At 41.7% G+C, this 21,664-nt stretch overlaps 1 protein-coding gene across 1 annotated transcript in view; it reads left to right on the top strand.

Moving 5' to 3' along the window:
• Nucleotides 1-18,371: 18,371 nt before the first annotated feature.
• Nucleotides 18,372-21,664, top strand: part of LOC140126859 (clustered mitochondria protein homolog) — a 29,033-nt gene continuing 25,740 nt past the window's right edge. The window contains exon 1 of the mRNA XM_072146812.1: nt 18,372-18,554. Coding sequence (XP_072002913.1) covers nt 18,479-18,554 — 76 coding nt within the window. The 5' untranslated portion in view covers nt 18,372-18,478. The remainder of the gene's footprint in view (nt 18,555-21,664) is intronic.

Below are 21,664 nucleotides of genomic sequence, written 5' to 3' on the forward strand. Positions count from 1 at the left end.
GGGTAATCTAGAAGCCACATGGTATGATTTTCTCAAATATACCGGTGCAAGTGGTTGTAAAGGCAAAAATTTAAATCTCTAATATATACAGTACAGACGAAAAGTTTGGACACACCTTGTCATTCATAGAGTTTTCTGTATTTTCTGATTATAAAAATTGTAGATTCACACTAAAAGCATCAAAACTATTAATTAACACATGTGGAATTATATACTTAAGAAAAAAAAGTGTGAAACAACTGAAAATATGTTTGCTGCTAACTGCTTTGCACACTCTTGGCATTCTTTTGATAAACTGCTAGAGGTAGTCACCTGAAATGGTCTTCCAACAGTCTTGAAGGAGTTCCCAGAGATACTTAGCACTTGTTGACCCTTTTGCCTTCATTCCACGGTCCAACTCATCCCAAACCATCTCTATTTGTTTTTGGTCTCTTTAGGCCAGGGCAATTGGCATAGCATCCCATCACTCTCCTTCATGTTGTAGCCCTTACACAATCTGGAGGTGTGTCTGGGGTCATTGTCCTGTTGAAAAATAAACTAAACGCAACGCGGGTGGAATAGCATGCCGCTGCAAGATGCTGTGGTAAACTGGCTGATTCAGTATACCTGAATTAATCCCCAACAGTGTCACCAGCAAAGCAACCCCAACACCGTCACACCTAGTCTTCCATGCTTCACGGTGGGAACTAGGAATGTAGAGGCCATTTGTTCACCTTTTATGCGTCACACAAAGACACGGTGGTTGGAACCAAAGATCACAAATTTGGACTGGTCAGACCAAAGCACAGATTTCCATTGGTTTAATGTCCATTCCTTGTGTTCTTTAGCCCAAAAAAGTCTCTTCTGCTTGTTTCCTCTTAGAAGTGGCTTCCTAGCAGCAATTTTACCATGAAAGCTGCTGCACACCTTCTCCTCTTACCAGTTGTTATAGAGATGTGTCTTCTGCTAGAACTCTGTGGGGCAGCGACCTGGTCTCTAATCTGTGCGTCTGTTAACCTGCGATTTCTGAGGCTGGAGACTCTGATGAACTTATCCTCTGCGGCAGGGGGACTTTTGGCCTTCCTTACTGGGGTGTTCCTCATGTGAGCCAGTTGCTTTGTAGCGCTTTACTTTACATAGCTGCTTTTTTTCTAACCATAATACAAATTCTAACAGTCTATTCAGTAGAACTATGCATCCACCTGACTTCTGCACAACACAACTGATGGTCCCAACCCCATTTACAAGGCAAGAAATCCCACTTATTAAACCTGACAGGGCACACCTGTGATGTGAAAACCTTTTCTGGCGACTACCTCTTGATTCTCATCAAGAGAATTCCAAGAGTGTGCAGAGCAGTAATCAAAGCAAAATGTGGCTTCTTATTTTGTAAGAGATCGGATCTGTTTAAATCACGTTTCTGACCATAGATTTTTTTTTTAAAAAAATGCTGGGGAGAAAGGGGCTAGGGAGAGGGTTATGGGGGGCCCAATTTGGGGTGACAGGTCCTCTTTAATCATAGCACAAGACACCAGACAGTGTTGTGATAAATCTCCCAATGGAGTGGCAGGATTGCTTAATAATGATTGTTACATTTCAGCTGCTGTCAGAACCTTCCATTGCTTTGGACCTCTCTTTCTATGTGGGAGTGGGATATATAATTGGGCAGGCTTCTTGTAGAGCATATTTGGAGCTCTGCCGCCCATCAACTGAATTACTGGTGCTTAGACTGCTTGATACATCTGGTATGTGGAGGGTTTCATGGCAGAAGTACAATTTCAACTTTTTAAGAGAAAAGTCGTAGATATTGATCCAGAGTCAAAGTGGTATGGCATCACACCCTAAGGAGCTCCCCCTTCTCTTTACTCATTACTCATATTAATTCCACCTGTTTGAACTTGTTTCCTGTAAAAAAAAAAAAAAAACACTACAACCTGAAACCTGTCCACTCAATCAATCACACTCCAACCTCTCCACCATGGGCAACACCAAAAAGTTGTCTAAGAACCCCAGCAATAAAACTGTAGGCCTGCACAAGGCTTGGATGGGCTACAGGACAGTAAGCAAGCAGCCTGGTGAGACCACAACTGCTGGCACAATTATTAGAAAATTGAAGAAACACTAGATGGCTGTAAATCTTCCTCAATTTGGGTTTCCATTCAAGACCCCACATTGTGGGGTAAGAATGATTCTGAGAAAGGCCAGGAATCAGCTCAGAACTACTACAGGAGGACTTGGTCAATGACCTGATGCAAGCTAGGAACACAGTCTCAAAGATTACTGTTTGTAACACACTATGCCGTCATGGATTAAAATCATGCAAGGCTTGCAAGGTCCTCCTGCTCATGTCAGAACACGTCAAAGCCGTTTGAAGCTCCCTTCTAACCATCTGGATGATCCAAAGGAGGCATGGGATAAGGTCATGTAGTCAGATTAGCCCAAATTAGAACTTTTTAGTATTGACGTCACTGGCTGGCTTTGGAGGAAGCAGAAGTATGAATACAACCCTGAGAACACTGTCCCAAACCTTTTACTTTGGGGGTGATTTTCTGCAAAGCACAACTTCACCATATTGAAGGGAGGATGGATGAGGCCATGTATTGCAAGATTTTGGACAAAAACCTCTTTTTCTCATTAAGAGCATTGAAGATAAGTCATGGTTGGGTCTTCCAGTATGACAATGACCCAAAACACACAGCCAGGTCAACTAAGGAGTGGCTCCTTAGAAAGCATTTTAAAGATCCTGGAGTGGTCTAGCCAGTCTAAAGCCCTGAACCCGATTGAAATCTTTGGAGAGAGCTGAAACTCAATGTTGCCCAGTGACAGCCTCAACATCTGAAAGATCTGAAGAAGATCTGTTTGGAGGACTATGCCAAAATCCCTGCTGCAGTGTTTACAAACTTAGCAAAGAAATACAGGAACGCCTTACCCCTGTAATTTGTTTCTGTACCAAATATTGAATTCTGTTTTTCTATGGTATCAAATACCAAATATCAATGAAGCACTTTCTATTCCAATAGCGGAAAGAAAAGGAGAGAAAAGTCACAATATTATATCCATGTGAAAAAACAAAGGATTGAAAAAAGACAAAAAGAAGACTTTGACTGTAAATTCTTCTTTCTGTGCATATTTCTATTGTAATCCCCATTAGAATAATGGACTCCATAAGTGGCATTGCTACACAGTGTACATCCTGTGCCATGTATGCTTTCCTTGAACAGGCGTTCGAGGGGGAATACTGCTGTGTGGGGTGTGTGAAAATTGCTCATCTGGAAGCCCAGATTCTGGATCTAAATGAGCAAGTTTCAAGGCTGCGAGCAATTGATAATATGGAACGAAGTTTGCTGCTCCTGGAGCACAAACTCTCTGGGGAAGATGGTTGTGGGGAGGGAAGTATGGAGGTGCAGAATGAGGGGGCAGCAAGTTGGGTAACATGTAGAAGGCGGGGTAGAGGGAAGAGTTGTAGAGAGTCTAGTCCTGATCTGGTGCACCCCAATAAGTTTGCCAGGCTAGCGGATGAGGGGGATATCAGCTCTGGGGTAGCAATGCTGCAGAAAGACGTGGCCGCTAGCAACCAGGGGAATGTCTGCTCCAGTAAGAAGGGTAATGGGAGCACAGGCAAGGTCAGACAGGTGCTGGTAGTGGGAGATTCCATTATTAGGGGAACACACAGGGCAATCTGTCACAAAGACCGTGCATACCGAACAGTGTATTGTTTGCCGGGTGCTCGGGTTCGGCATGTTGCGGATCGGGTTGACGGATTACTGGGAGGGGCTGGTGAGGAACCAGCGGTCATGGTCCACATTGGCACTAATGACAAAGTAACAGGTAGGTGGAAGGTCCTTAAAAATGATTTCAGAGATTTAGGCCATAAGCTCAGGGCAAGGACCTCAAAGGTAATTTTCTCCAAAATACTGCCTGTACCACGTGCCACACCAGAAAGGCAGCGGGAGATCAAGGAGGTAAATAAGTGGCTCAAAAGTTGGTGTAGGAAGGAGGGGTTTGGGTTCATGGAGAACTGGGCTGACTTTTCTGTCGGCTACAGGCTCTACAGTAGGGATGGGCTGCACCTCAATGGGGAGGGGGGCGTTGTTTTAGGGGAAAAAATGGCTAGAAGGTTGGAGGAGTGTTTAAACTAGAGACCTGGGGGGAGGGCAACTACACTTGTGCAGGGCAAATAGACGGTGTACATAGAGAGCTGGGAAGAGTCATAGTCCATGGGGGAGGAAGGGGGGCTGGAATGAGATTGGGGAATAAGGACAAAAGGAATACGGACAGGAAAAACCATATAAAGTGTATGTACACAAATGCCAGAAGCCTCACAAACAAAATGGAGGAACTGGAACTCTTGATGTTGGAACGGAAATATGATATAGTGGGTATCAGCGAGACATGGCTGGACAGTAGCTATGACTGGGCTGTTACTATAGATGGTTATAGTCTTTTTAGAAAGGATCGTATAAATAAAAAAGGGGGAGGGGTTTGTTTATATGTGAATTCTTGCCTCAAGCCCGTCTTGCGAGATGACATCAGTAACGCAAATGTGGAGTCCCTATGGGTGGAGATAAGAGGAGGGAAAAAGAATAATAAAATATTACTAGGGGTTTGTTATAAGGCTCCAAATATAATGGAGGCAGCAGAGGAAATGCTGATAAGTGAAATGGATGCGACTTCAAAGCATGGTGAAGTACTTATCATGGGGGACTTCAATTACCCAGATATTGACTGGGGGGCAGGTTCTTGTCAACAACAAAAGACAATTACCTGTCGCAACTAGTCCTGGAGCCAACAAGAGGGGGGGCACTGCTGGACCTTATCCTTACCAACAGACCTGATAGGGTATCAAAACTACAGGTTGGGGGGAACCTGGGGAATAGTGATCATAATATCATTGATTTTGTATTACGCTTTACTAAGCACGTTAGTGAAGGGGCAACCAACACTCTAAACTTCAGGAGGGCAAATTTTCATCAACTAAGGGGAGACCTTAAAGGCATGGGACTGGGATAATGCTCTCAAAGACAAAAGCCCCCTCCAAAAATGGGACTTTTTCTCATATATTATGAAAAAGTCCTGTGAGAAACACATACCTTATGGGAAAAAGCATAAAAGGAACAAGAAAAAGCCTATGTGGCTAACTAGTCTTGTAAGGAAAGCAATAAGCGACAAAGATAAAGCGTTTAAGGTGCTAAAACGTGAAGGTAGCGATGAGGCATTACAGGATTATAGAGAGAAAAATAAATCCTGTAAAAAGCAGATAAAGGCCGCAAAAATAGAGACTGAGAGAAATATTGCCAGGGAGAGCAAAAATAATCCCAAATTATTTTTCAAGTATATAAATGATAAGAAATTAAAAAGAGAGAGTGTGGGTCCCCTTAGAAATAACATGGGGGTCATGGTGGAAGGAGATGAGGAAAGGGCCAATCTACTGAATGTCGCCTTCTCAACTGTCTTTACCCAGGAAAATCCCCTGGTGGAAAACACAATGAGGAATAATGTAAATTATTTTTATAATGTCAACAGTTTAACCCAGGAAGAGGTACGACGCCGCCTCGCAACCACTAAGATAGATAAATCACCTGGGCCAGGTGGCATACACCCCCGGGTTCTGCATGAATTATGTACGGTGATAGACAGACCGTTATTTATAATATTTGAAGATTCACTGACTGGTTATGTTCCACAGGAATGGCGCATAGCAAATGTGGTACCAATATACAAAAAAGGATCAAATAGCGATCCTGGAAACTACAGACCCGTAAGTCTAACTGCTGTGGTGGGGAAAATATTTGAGGGGTTTATTAGAGATGCTATCCTGGAGTATCTCACTGTGCACAACCTTATAACCCAGCATCAGCATGGGTTTATGAGAGATCGGTCCTGTCAGACTAATCTGATTGGTTTCTACGAGGAGGTAAGTTCAAGACTGGATCTGGGGGACGCTGTAGATGTTGTATATCTGGACTTTTCAAAGGCATTTGACACCGTGCCACATAAAAGGTTGGTATATAAAATGAGACTGCTGGGCATAGGAGAAAATCTGTGTATCTGGGTAAGTAATTGGCTTAGTGATAGAAAACAGAGGGTAGTCATTAATGGCACATTCTCAGATTGGGTTGATGTTACCAGTGGAGTGCCCCAGGGGTCAGTATTGGGGCCACTTCTTTTTAATATTTTTATTAATGACCTTGTAGTGGGTTTACACAGTCAAGTTTCAATATTTGCAGATGATACTAAGCTGTGTAAAGTAATAAATACTGAGGTCGATAGTTTAGCATTACAGAGGGATTTGTGGAAGCTTGAGGGATGGGCAGAGAAATGGTTGATGAGGTTTAATGTAGATAAATGTAAAGTTATGCACTTGGGCCATGGAAACAAAAAGTATAATTATGTTCTAAACGGTCAATTACTTAGTAAAACTGAAGCTGAAAAGGACTTGGGCGTATTGGTGGATGGTAAACTTAATTTTAGTGACCAGAGCCAGGCGGCTGCTGCTAAAGCAAATAAAATAATGGGATGTATCAAGAGAGGAATAGATTCTCATGATAAAGACATAGTTCTGGTCAGACCACACATGGAATATTGTGTACAGTTTTGGGCACCAGTGTATAAAAAGGATATAGTAGAGCTGGAACGGGTGCAGAGGAGAGCAACCAGGATTATTAGGGGAATGGGGGGACTAGAATACAATGACAGATTACAAAATTTGGGATTATTCAGTTTAGAAAAAAGACGACTGAGGGGAGACCTCATTACAATGTACAAATACCTGAATGGGCAGTGCAAGGATCTCTCCAAAGATCGTTTTATACCTAGGCCTGTGACCAGGACAAGGGGGCATCCTCTACGCCTAGAGGAGAGGCGATTCTACCATCACCATAGACAAAGGTTCTTTACTGTAAGAGCAGTGAGACTATGGAACTCTCTGCCGCAGGAGGTTGTTATGGCCAACTCTATGTACATGTTCAAGAGAGGCCTGGATGCCTTTCTGGAGAGAAAAAATATCACGGGTTATGGGGATAAAACATTTATTTAATTCTTGAAGGTTGGACTTGATGGACTTGCGTCTCCTTCCAGCCTTATATACTATGATACTATGATACATAGATGCTCTCTGAACACTGAGTATTATATTATTCTGCTTTCTAATTTGATAAATACAAGTTGATTTATAAAATAAAATGTTAAAGTTGATCTCTTTCAAACAGTAGTAATTTATGTAACACGGTGGTAACGTATCTTGTTTTTTTATATGTATCAGAAAGTAGATATAATTGTAGCCCAAGCACCACAACATAATGTATGCACTATTTCTATGTATTCAGTTTAGTGGCAATATATGTACGTATATAGCTATGTTCTGATCTTAATACACTAACATGCACATTGTCACTTTAGTATTTTACCTTAAGTTTACTCAGTAATCACCAGTTAACATATATACTCTTTTAAAATATATTTAACAATATATGTATGTATTTATCTATGTTTTGATCCTTATACATTAATAAGCACATTGGCACTTTAGTATTTCACTCAGTTTACTCAGTAGTCACCAGTCAACATACATATCTTTATAATATACACATCCAATAAGCACCTTTTCAGAACTAATTTCAAAAGAATCGTTATATCTTTACAATACAGCGAACTACACTCACCGGCCACTTTATTAGGTACACCATGCTAGTAACAGGTTGGACCCCCTTTTGCCTTCAGAACTGCCTCAATTCTTTGTGGCATAGATTCAACAAGGTGCTGGAAGCATTCCTCAGAGATTTTGGTCCATATTGACATGATGGCATCACACAGTTGCCGCAGATTTGTCGGCTGCACATCCATGATGCAAATCTCCCGTTCCACCACATCCCAAAGATGCTCTATTGGATTGAGATATGGTGACTGTGGAGGCCATTTGAGTACAGTGAACTCATTGTCATGTTCAAGAAACCAGTCTGAGATGATTCCAGCTTTATGACATGGCGCATTATCCTGCTGAAAGTAGCCATCAAATGTTGGGTACATTGTGGTCATAAAGGGATGGACATGGTCAGAAACAATACTCAGGTAGGCTGTGGCGTTGCAACGATGCTCAATTGGTACCAAGGGGCCCAAAGAGTGCCAAGAAAATATTCCCTACACCATGACACCACCACCACCAGCCTGAACCGTTGATACAAGGCAGGATGGATCCATGCTTTCTTGTTGTTGACGCCAAATTCTGACCCTACCATCCGAATGTCGCAGCAGAAATCGAGACTCATCAGACCAGGCAACTTTTTTCCAATCTTCTACTGTCCAATTTGGATGAGTTTGTGCAAATTGTAGCCTCAGTTTCCTGTTCTTAGCTGAAAGGAGTGGCACCCGGTGTGGTCTTCTGCTGCTGTAGCCCATCTGCCTCAAAGTTCAACGTACTGTGCATTCAGAGATGCTCTTCTGCCTACCTTGGTTGTAACGGGTGGCGATTTGAGTCACTGTTGCCTTTCTATCAGCTCGAACCAGTCTGCCCATTCTCCTCTGACCTCTGGCATCAACAAGGCATTTCTGCCCACAGAACTGCCGCTCACTGGATGTTTTTTCTTTTTCGGACCATTCTCTGTAAACCCTAGAGATGGTTGCGCGAAAATCCCAGTAGATCATCAGTTTCTGAAATACTCAGACCAGCCCTTCTGGCACCAACAACCATGCCACGTTCAAAGGCACTCAAATCACCTTTCTTCCCCATACTGATGCTCGGTTTGAACTGCAGGAGATTGTCTTGAACATGTCTACATGCCTAAATGCACTGAGTTGCCGCCATGTGATTGGCTTATTAGAAATTAAGTGTTAACGAGCAGTTGGACAGGTGTACCTAATAAAGTGGCCGGTGAGTGTATGTTGGTCTGATATACAATACACGGACATGCATCACATTTTACACTTTTATAGTTCACATCACTTAACAGGTACATACAGTCTTCGCGATGTGTCCTTCATTCCAATGTTGATTTGTTGCGTTGTTGTGTGTGCGCATTCTCGGGGAACTGCTGCTGGATCGCAATGCAACCGCAGTAGGACCATCCACCGTGGTAACGTAATACTTGGGACTAGTTCCCGAATGTGGCGTCTTCCACATTCCATTGGGCAGGGGGAAATCCTTGGATGCGCGCCGGTATACAAGTGCTAAAAATCAACTAATCCCTCCCCTCCACTTTCCATTGGTCTGACCAAACTATAAATACACACATAGGCTTAGCATTTTTCACTCCTCTTGCGAAACACATGTTGAGAGTGTTCCCTGGGTGCCAGGTCTCCAGTGCCAAGCACTCTCACTTTCCTTGCTGTCTGATTGAGTTATTAAAAATCCAATTGTAATGCTGTAACTTTGCTCTAGTTGTCATACAAATGTTTATAGATTGGATTTCATTTCCTTAAACGGACAGGGCAATAACAAAATATGGTGACATAGCAGGGATAGGTGCAATATAATTTTCCTTTGTAAAAAAGAAAGCACAGTAGCATAGAAATTCTTTTAAAGCTAACCTGACCGTGGCAACCCATGTAAGCTTTTATTTATTTTTGTGCCAAACCCTCTCTTTTCTCTAATATAGCATGTCTTTAACCCCTAAAAATTATTTTTCGTTTCTTTTTGAATTATGTATGTAAAAAATATATTTTTCTGATAATAAAAAAAAAAATTTCGGTCTAAAACTCTGCAGCCATCTAGTGGTGTTGTTGATTTGGTGCATTCTTGAGACCTAAAATATGTTGTTTATGGAAAGATTATTTTTGGATTAAATAAATTATGCAAAATATGGTACAAGGACTTCCCATCTGGCAGCACAACTGCAGCACTGATGCTGTATTAAAGGAAACCTACCACTTCTGAAGGTAGGTATGAGATGCAAATACCGGGCACCAGCTCAGGGTGAGCTGGTGCCGGTGCTTAGTCTCGTTAGTGTTAAAACAGCGGTATCGGTTCTGCCGGCAGATGGGAAGTCCATGCATCAAATTTCTGTAGAATGCAAGGACTCCCGTCCTGTGAGAAGTGTGCAGTCTGTGGGATTGTGTCAATATACATGTTCTGCAGCTGGCCTTAGAAAATAGTTTTTCAATTCATATTTCCTCTGTTATATATTCCTGTATATGCTACCATCCTGATATATGCTCTTGTGTGTTAGAATATTCAGAGTTTATTAATATTTAAGTTTCATTGTATAACTTTTTTTACTGAGCAAGCACATTTTTTAATTTTAGTTGTAAAGCAGTGACATTATAGCCTGCAGCATCAGACATGTAATGACTGGTCCGTATACATAGTTGTAGGAGTTTATGCAACAGGTTAGGAACTACAAGGACACAAGATTAGAATGAAATGAACACCATCGTACAGAAGCCAGATATTTTATGCTTTATAGACAGGCTCGCTATTGTGGCCATCTAATGTTTAAAGGAACCCAATGTGCTGTAAATAATGAAAATGCATAAAATAAAATATTTGGACACTGGACATTGGACACTTTGCCCAATTTTTATGATGAGAATGGCCTTAAAGGGAACCTTTGACCACATATCTACCTATAAAGGTATATCGGGTGGTAGGTACAACTATAGGATGTGAGGATAGCCCTTTTAAGGGCTATTCCTCACAGCCCCACAATCTTTTGATGACTTTTATTTGGTTAATATATACATTTTCTAAAGAGGCTACTAGGGCGTGGAGTAGCCAAAGCTGAGGCTACATGGCGGGGCTACACCACGCCCCAGTAGCCTCTTTGTTCCTCCTACCATAAATCTTCAACGCGCAGCTCCTCGTACCACTCAACCTTGTAGTTCGCCACTTAACAACATAGGCTGCCCCCATCTGACCTGTCTGCCCCTTTACTTTCTTCCCTGTCCTCCTCCCCTGATACTTGTTTAAATACTCAGCCACCCCTGCTAGGATCTTCTCCCCCAGCACAGCAGACCTCTTCTGAATTTGCAAGTTTCCCCACCTAGAAAGAATTCAGAGGTCTGTAATTTTTAATGTGAAATCTGGGACAGAATCTAAAAATAAAATAAATCACATTGTATGCTTTTAAAACAATTTTTTAACCCCTTCCCAACATGTTCCGTAATAGTGTGGGGAGTGGGGGCACATAGAGGGCTCACGGGCTCAGTCCTCTCCCTACCAGGTGAGTGTTTGCTGCATACTGCACCGATCACAGGTGTTAACCATGTAAATGCCTTCGGCAAAGCTGGCGGAGGCATTTAAATCCTGCAGCAAATGGGTACCGGCATATTGGATTCAATCACCGCCCCCTGTGAGGTCATCCTTGGGTCACACTCATCTATTACAATGTGTGATTTGCACATTGTAATTAATGATGTGGAAAATCCCCATATACTGCCAAACTGTATACTTAAGGGGGCTGAAATAATAGTTCAATTTTGTTTTTGGTTTTAAAAAATTAAGAAAATTAAAAATTCATATAGACCCCCCCCCTTTACCTAGACCACATAAAAAAAATAAACTCAAGTAAAATAAATAAACATATTAGGTATCACCGTTTCCCAAAATGTGCAATCTATGAAAATATAAAAATAATTATTCCGGCGATGAACCCCCATAACGGAAAATAATGCCTAAATGTCTGAAGCAACACTTTTTCGCCATTTTGTTTCCAATAAAAATCTGAATAAAATGTGATCAAAGGGTCATACAGTTTTTAAAACGGAAATGCAAAAAAATTAAAAAACTTGGAAGAAGTAGTAAACATAATAATAACAATAATAATAAAATATGAACTTGCAAAAAAAAGGGTCAAAAGATAATGGTAACAACATCTGAAACTATAAATCAAGATCAGACAGATGGAAAGACAGATGTTATGTTGAAATAATAAACTTTATTTTAATGTAGTCAAACAGAAAACCAATTAAAATTCCCACAATTAGGGAAAGAACAATTGAGCCCCCAGTGTTCAGCCCCAGTACAGAGTACATAAAAGGTGTGACAAAAAGTGGTACATAAATATTGGCATAAAATATAAAGTGCTTAGTAAGGATAATACAAGTCACATTACCAAATAACGGATGCCGGGCTGGAGAGACCGGGGGGTCACAGGTGCCCCACGCGTATCGCCCGTCAAGCGGGCTTCCTTACTAAGCACTTTATATTTATGCCAATATTTATGTACCACTTTTTGTCACACCTTTTATGTACTCTGTACTGGGGCTGAACACTGGGGGCTCAATTGTTCTTTCCCTAATTGTGGGAATTTTAATTGGTTTTATGATTCAGTTTGACTACATTAAAATAAAGTTTATTGTTTCAACATAACATCTGTCTTTCCATTTGTCTGATCTTGAATAATAATAAAATAGTAACATAAGCACAAGAAACAAACACAACTAATCTCTCTCCAATTATATACAATATACACAAAATATTTACAATAACTCACATGCTGTCCAGCACCATTCACAACTTCCAAACTTTTTTTTATATAATATATTAATAATAATAATAATGCAATATACACCAAAAATAAATAATAACACCACATACCACAACCCTCACCCAGTCAATAACAACAGCATAAACCCAACCCACTAACAAAAAAAATAAATAAACCATGCCCACTAATTAACATAAACCCACCCACACCCTCTTATAACAGACAACCACCCCACCATAAATGAATTTAACCACACTAATTTCTTTATTTTTTAATTAAGAATACACAATATACACAAAATAAAAACTACACTAAACCCCATGCCCATACCCTCCTTCCCCTGATACATCCACAGTTTGCAGTAAGAAGTCCATACCAGTGTCCAAGATCGATTTATGGTCCACAAAAACAATCCCTCAATTATCCTCCCCAACCTCACACCTATAGCCCCCAAACCATACCATATTACAATATACATTTTACAGCATAAAACCTAATAAAATCATAAGACACAGCATAAACTGAACCACATAAAACCATACCAAGTCAAGGTTCAGCACCTGCAAGCCCTACATCACTGTATACACAACCACTCCTGCAGTCCGCAGGCCTATACAGCCACATAGGAATCTCAATCATCTGGACATCTTCAAACTCTCCTACCTCTCTCTTCCATATCCTCATGCAAGGAAGCAGAAACCGCTGCCACCTTCTCCAACACCACAGTTTCTTCAGACCTACAAGCTGTAGCCCCCCATGCACACTAACCTCACAAAACATCTGAGGCAAAGTGAAAGGAGTGCTAAACGCACACATTTTTGTATATATATAGATATATTTATACACTAATACATACAGTATATACAAACTCATATTGTATATACTTACTGTATATATGCATCAAAGGTAGATACCTATTGTTTATATACATATAGCATAGAGCAGTGGTGGCAAACCTATGGCACGGGGCACCCGTGCCATCACCCCACCGCAGACTCCGCCAGACAAGACTCAAGGCCTCTTGGAGTCCCAGGCAGCCCGGGACCCTAGAAAGAAGCTACAATGATAACCTAAGCTTTTTCTCCTTCTTTCTACTGTATTGGTGTCCTCAGGTGCCTATACAATTTAAATATGTGACAGAGCAGGGAGTAATAAGTTACTGTTTATATTGTCGCATCGGCACTTTGCGAAAAATATGTGGGTTTTGGATGTAGTTTGGGCACTCGGCGCCTAAAAGGTTTTGCCATCACTGGTATAGAGCATACATAAATCATATTCTTTTACGTACGGTATACACCCACTGTGTATACACATACTGAATCTATATACATAATATACACACATACATACAGTATAAACAGTGTATACACACATAATGCATATACATTCAACATACACACATACATACATACATACATACAGTATATACAGCAGATACACACATACACCATATGCATATAAATATATATTTATATGAATGTGTCTACATAAAGCATATAACCACACATACAGTATATACAGCATATACACATACACACAGTATATACAGCGTTTATATAAACACATACATACAGTATATATAGCATATACACATACACATACATACAGCAAATACACACATACATACAGCATATACTGTACAGCAAATACATACATACAGTATATACACACATACATACAGTATATACAGCAGATACACACATACACCATATGCATATAAATATATATTTATAGGCATGTGTCTACATACAGCATATAACCACACATACAGTATATGCAGCATATACACATACACACAGTATATACAGCATACACACACACATGCACATACATACGGCAAATACACACATATACAGAATATACACAAATACATGCAGTATATACCGTACAGCATTTACACACACATACAGCAAATACACACATACAGCACATACATACAGCATAAACTATACAGCAAATACACTCATACAGCATACATACATCTAACTATACATACATATATAGGGACTTACATTTCTTGCAGACTGGCTGCTGTGCAGTGGGAGGCTGTTTCTACGGGAGGGTAGGTGGCCTACACGCTAATGAAGCCGCAGAAATAGTAGGCTAGCCACATGACCGCGGATGAGGTAAGCCGGATGGGGCGGGCACGGATGGGGGGGGGGGCGTGTGCAGAGTGGGTAGGCCACGTTCAGGCCGGGGCAGCCACGTACATTCTGGACCAGGCAGCTGCAGGTGGACTAGACCGTGGAAGGAGTGGGCCAGTCGGGTCACCGAGTACAGAGTGGGATGGCCACGGAAGGACTAGGCCAGCTGGGCGGGGGCAGGCGGAGTGAGCCGACGGGGCGAATGAGGTGGGCGGACAGGGACAGGGTCTCATCGTCCCAGTACGCATTTATACATTTTGTCTCTGTTGTTCATCCTGGGCCCCTGTGCTGCCCGGGCCCCATAGCAGCCGTAGTGGCTGCTACACCTGTTGTTACGCCATTAGTCTTTTTTTCTAAACTGAATACAGGCGGTCCCCTACTTAAGAACACTCGACTTACATACGACCCCTAGTTACAAACGGACCTCTGGATATTGGTAATTTATTGTACTTTAGTCCTAGGCTACAATCATCAGCTGTAACAGTTATCAAATGTGTCTGTAATGAAGCTTTAGTGTTAATATTGATTCTTCTGACAACCCAACATTTTTAAAATCCAATTGTAACAGAGACCAAAAAAGTTCTGGCTGGGATTACAATGATAAAATATACAGTTCCGACTTACATACAAACTCAACTTAAGAACAAACCTACAGACCCTATCTTGTATGTAACCCGGGGACTGCCTGTATCCCCAAATTTTGGAATCTGTCATTGTATTATAGTCTCCCCTTTCCCCTAATAATCTTGGTTGCTCTCCTCTGCACCCCTTCCAGTTCTACTATTTCCTTTTTATACACTGGTGCCCAGAACTGTACACAATATTCCATGTGTGGACTGACCAGTGATTTGCATAAGGGCAAAACTATGTCCTTATCATGGGAATGTATTGCTCTCTTGATACATCCCATAATTTTATTTTATTTAGCAGCAGCTACCTGGCTTTGTTCCCTAAAATGAAGTTTACCATCCACGAATACCCCCCAAGTCTTTTCAGATCCAGTTTTAACAGTTTTACTTTATGTTTCCATGGCCCAAGAGCATAACTTTACATTTATCTACATCAACCATTTCTCAGCCCATTCCTCCAGCTTCCACAAATCCCTCTGCAATGCTAAACTATTGGCCTCAGTATTAATTACTTTACACAATTTAGTATCATCTGCAAATATTGAAACTTGACTGTGTAAACCCACTACAAGATCATTAATAAAAATATCAAAAAGAAATGGCCCCAATACTGACCCCTGTGGCAATTCACTGGTAACATCAACCCAATCTGAGAATGTGCCATTAATGATGACCCTCTGTTTTCTATCACTAAGCCAATTACTTGCACAAATACACAGATTTTCCCCTAGTCCCAGCAGTCTCATGTTATGTACGGCACTGTGTCAAATGCCTTTGAAAAGTCCAGATATACAATATCCACAGCCTCCACCAGATCCATTCTGGAACTGACTTCCCCATAGAAGACAATCAGATTAGTCTGACACGGCTGATCTCTCATAAACCCATGCTGACGCTGGGTTATAAGGTTGTGCACAGTGAGATACTAGAGGATAGTATCTCTAATAAACCCCTCACAGGTCTGTAGTTTCCAGGATCTCTTTTTGATCCTTTTTTGTATATTGGTAGAACTGCTATGTGTCAGTCCTGTGGAACAGAACCAGTCCTCAGGGAATCTTCAAATATTTAAAATAATGGTCTGTTTATCATGGCATATAGTTCATGTAGAACCCGGGGGTGTATGCCATCTGGCCCCGGTGAAGTGTCTATCTCAGTGGTTGTGAGGCGGTGCCGTACCTCTTCCTGGGTTAAACTGTTGACATTCCAAATAGCATTTACATCTTCCTCATCATGCCTTCTACCAAGGGATTTTCCAGGGTAAAAACAGTTGAGAAGGCGACATTCAGTAGATTGGCCCTTTTCTCATCTCCTTCCACCATGACCCCCATGTTATTGCTCAGAGAACCCACACTCTCCCTTTTTAGTTTCTTATCATTTATATACTTAAAAAATAATTTTGGGTTTATTTTTGCTCTCATTGGCAATATTTCTCTTAGGCCCCTCTCACACTTGCGTTTTTCACGCGCGCTTTTGACGTGCAGAACTTGCATTTCACTCTGACCCATCAATCAATGGGCTTGTTCACACTTGCAATTTTTTTCACGCACACACGCACGCTTTTATTAACGCGTGTTTAAAGGAAACCCTCCACTTGAAGTGGCAGGTTTCAGAAGAAAATACCAAGCACCAGCTCAGGGTACCAGCTCAGCTTATTTTTGTTAGTGTTTTAAACCGCTGTATCGCGGTTTAAAAGACTTTTTAAACTTTATAGCCGGCACAGGGAGGTACGCGCTCGGCGCTTACCATGCGCGCGACCACATAGGAAGTGAAGGAGAGCCGCGCGCGTACCTCCTTGCGCCGGCTATAAAGTTTAAAAAGTGTTTTAAACCGCAATACAGCGGTTTAAAACACTAACAAAAATAAGCTCCGGCACCAGCTCACCCTGAGCTGGTGCTGGGTATTTCCATCTGAAACCTGCCACTTCAAGTGGTAGGTTTCCTTTAAATATCGACAGGCTCTACTTTTGCAAGTCACGCACGTGAAAAATGCACCATACAAGTCTATGGAGACGCATCAAAACGCATTGCACTCTGAGACAGTAAGTAAGCAGCTCCTAGTGCCGATTTATGGGTGACAGGTCCTCTTTAAGTCAGAGAAGTTTCAGAAGAAACACCACTTAATGTTAAAGGAAACCTACCAGTTAGAATGGTATGGGTAAGCAGTAAGTACCGAGCACCAGCTCAGGGTGAGCTGGTGCCGGTGCTTAGTTTTGTTAGTGTTAATAACCGCTGTATCGTGGTTTTAACACTGTTTAAACTTTACAGCAGAAGAGGCTTCAGCCGTGCGCTCGCCTACATAGGAAATGCCGGAGACGTTGCGCGTGCACGGTTGCGTGCAGCGCCGAAGCCTCTTCTGCTCTAAAGTTTAAACAGTGTTAAAACTGCGATACAGCGGTTATTAACACTAACGAAACTCAGCACCTGCACCAGCTCACCCTGAGCTGGTGCTCGGTACTTACTGCTTATCCCTGCCATTCTAACTGGTAGGTTTCCTTGAACTATTTTCAGTATGGACATAAATGTGGTGTAACTAGGAGTGGCAGGGCCCCATAGCGGACTTCTGAATGGGGCCTCACTTACCCCTTTATAATACACATACATACAGATTATGCACACATAAAACAGTACCATACAATTTAAGAGATATCACAGTGTTCTTTTAAATTTTACCATTCAGGGATCTGGTAAAGTTGGGAAGAAATATTTGCAAATAAGGAGCTGATTTTGGTTCTGGGCATATTCAGATCTGCTGTTTTTTCCTCAGGGTTTGTTAAGGTACAGTATTGTGGTGCATTATTTTTAAGTGAAACCCGGGATTATAATAAAAAAAAGAAGATACTTCTTATCCTCTACTAGTTTTGTCTAAAAATAAAATCTACATAAACCCTAGAGGTGTGTCTGTAGGGTAAGTGAAGGGTGTATTGCAGGGCAGGGTGCCCTCTAAATCATGGAGGTGACATTGCTGAGCTACTGCCCCGCAGGATGCCGGGACTGACACCGCCGGGCGTCACATTGTCACACTTTTCCCCCAGTTTCAGCCTCTTGCATCAGGGTGACAGCAGTGTGTACTGAGGGGAGCGGGCACCCTCGCCCGCGGGTGTCCTTGCTGGACACTGAGTCACCTCCAGTCAATGGAATAGTAAGCGTAATGCCGCGCCCCCGGGCCACCATTGGCCGGCCCCGGCATGATACTCCCTATATGGACTACATGACCTTGTATGGCAGCTAGCGCCCCCTCCTGTACAGTCTGCGGGTCACCTCTGTGAGGAAATCCCTGCACTCACATCCACTGCTCGGAGCCTGGAAACATGGTGAGCGGAACCCAGAGCCACCCAGCCGGGCTCTCCCTGTCTCCTGCCGGAGCTATGGACACCCTGCACCAAGGTGGGTGAGAGCATGACACGAGCTGGCTGCACCACAGGAGCTAGCACTCATTCATGTACACACAGTGCACCTTGTCACTAACCCTAAGGGGACCCGCGCCTGTCACTTCATACAGGTCTATAGGGGGACAGATGTGATGTGTCCTACATATCATATGAAGGGTTAAACACAATGCTTGTCCTGAGAGGTCATGAGGTGCCCCCCTGTAGTGCCAGGTAGTTATGGTCACTCAACACGTGGATGTGTGTACAAACTTCCAAGGTGACCTTTCCAGGGCTAGAGACTGAGGTGACATCCTCCCCTCCGCACCAGTCTCTCTTGTCACTATATGTAGCAAAACTTTGTCAGAAGTTGTAAAGTACAAGCTATGATCGTCCTTCCTTCTCATATACATTTACCTGATACAATTATTTACACATCATCTATCTACCTACCTATCTACCTACCTATCTATCTACCTATCTACCCACCTACCTACCTATCTATTTCATATATACCTATCTATTTATATATCTACCTACTTTCCTCATGTTTGTGGTTTGTAAATCATAAGTTGTATCCATTTCACATATATCTGTTTATGATTTGTAAATTATTATAGCATTTATGTTTCTATTATAAGTTATCAGTTTGGTATTACACCTATGTTAGTGGGGTGTAGTCTGATGGAATCTTAAATATGCACACAATGGGGGAGATTTACTTACCCGGCTGCTGGAGTTCACAAAGAACGGAATGTCCGATGATCATGCACTCCGGCGCAATTCACTAAGATCGTGCACCCGATATCCTGCATGTGTCGCTTCCCCGCTCAGGTCCGACAGAGTTCACCTTCTTTTTCCTGGTGCATATAAGTGCATTGTCTTGCGACACAATTTGAATCTTAAATCCTGCGCTCAGTCCGAATCAGTCAGATTGTCCGACGCCCCCCCCCCCCCCCATTTCTGTTGCATGAAAGCCACCGGAGCTGCGCCACAATCCTAGCGCTTGCGACGCAATCCTAGCGCAAAACCTGTGAACAGTCTGGCGAAAGTGCGATCCGCAACCCTTAGTAAATAAGCCCCATTGTATTGTAGGGCCAGGTGAGGACCCTCCTGCATACCCACAGTGGCTAGCTGGGCATGTGATTGATGGAAGCCTTTAGCAGTACTATGGCCAGGTTTTGTTTCCGCTACAATTCTGATATTACTAAGTTATTTCCCTTGAGAGAGCTCTAGCAATGCAGCTCAATGACTATTACATTGCAGGTGCCATTGAGTGACTTCATGTAGTCCTTCAGTTTTGCCATGTGCACATTTTCAGCTAAAGGCTCATCAGGGAATGATATTTTAATCTGTACATACTGAATTGGACCAAGGGAGATTGACTTCACGTCATACACTTTAAAGTACTAGTACTGTCTAAAACCCTTGATAAATGTGGCGCAAGTCATATTAGACAGTTTTAATTGCCAATTAAGACAGATTCCTGTTGTAATGAGATTGATAGGTCTGCCCAATTGTAATCCCAGGCATAAGAGGATTGTGTTGGTGAATTCTATGATTGTAGTCTAATGCGGGCCATTTACAAAGTACTGTCTGTACTTTGTCCAATTTCTCAGTCATTCAAGGGGTTTTCAGGATTAGGAAACATGGCTGCTCTCTTCTCTGCTCTCATGGCCGTGTTCTCTTCTAGGAATAGCTCCCTTGTTGTGAATGGGCCCTAAGTATCACAGGAGTTTGTACATGAGTAACAATGTTGGGTGCATTCAAAACGCCTGACCATGTGATTGTTTGTATGTACGTTTTTTCCGGGAACTATACTATCACCTGGACTTCTTCAAAATCTATTATTATTATTACACTTCTTTCACACAAATGTATACTCGGCCCAAGCGAGCATATAGACGCGCTTAGTACGGTATGGAAGGGTACAGTGGGCAATACATTCATTCATATGGATGGCGTTTTGCCCATTGAAATGCTTTAAAAAATCAGCTTGTGTGAAAGGGGCCTAATTTCTGTGGATATTTCAACATTTTAACTTGAATTAATTGACTTATTGTTTATTTACATCAATTATTTACTTCTGCAATGTCCATAGAAGGTTTTCTGTATCAAAAATTTGCCACGTGTGAATTCACTCGAGATGTTGTTAGTTCCAAGGGCAATCTCTCAACTATTTGACAGCGTGTTCTGCATCTGCCAGATACTTTGCTGGAGGGTCCCAATAGAAGCCGTGGTGTCAGCATACATCACAAATATTTACCTGCAGGGGCTAATATTTAGGAATGTAGTAATCATTGTCTATAACTACACGAAACTATCAACCCTGTTCAAAGCCAATCACCAGTTATACATGTTCCACATATGAGCTTGGATATCACTGACTGCCATGGCAGTTCTCCACTTTTTTATACTACTCTTCCTCCATGTGGGCTTTTATGTGGATGTTTTTAACATTGTTTGCACTTTCAAGTTGGAAAAAGAATTAAGAGTGGTAAAAAAAAAATCTAAATTGACATATATAGAGAAATAGTCTGAGCAGGAAACATGTATACCTTTATTCAACTTGATGGAAGAAGAGAGTTCTCCATATGCACCAAAATGGAAAACTATCCATAGTTTTTAAAGAGCTGCTCATGAGCACAAATTTCTCTCTAACAATTTTTGAACAAAAACATACAGTGTACACAACAGTTATTTCATTTACATAATGGGAAGAGAAAGTTTTAATTAATTTGTAGGCCTCGTTATTTGCCATGTATTTATTGTTAGGCTTCTGCTCTTCTGGGCATATACAGACAGTCCCCGGGTTACGTAAAAGATAGGGTGCATTGGCTTGTTCTTGAGTTGAATTTGTATGTAAGTCGAAACTGTATATTTTATAATTGTAGCTCCAGACAAATTTTTTTTTTGCCCCAGTGACAATTGGACTTTCAAAATTTTTTGCTGTAATGGGACCAAGGATTAATAATAAAGCTTCATTGCAGACACCTTACAGCTGATCGTTGCAGTCTGGGACTATAGTAAAGCATCCAGAAATGGGACCAGTAGAAAGGAATAAACATGCTGTAGAAATAACCCATTGAGCTCACTTTTAGTGACAGTAAAGGAACCTTCTAGTCGTAG

The sequence above is a fragment of the Engystomops pustulosus genome, chromosome 1 (assembly GCF_040894005.1).
Source record: "Engystomops pustulosus chromosome 1, aEngPut4.maternal, whole genome shotgun sequence".
Classification (NCBI taxonomy): domain Eukaryota; kingdom Metazoa; phylum Chordata; class Amphibia; order Anura; family Leptodactylidae; genus Engystomops; species Engystomops pustulosus.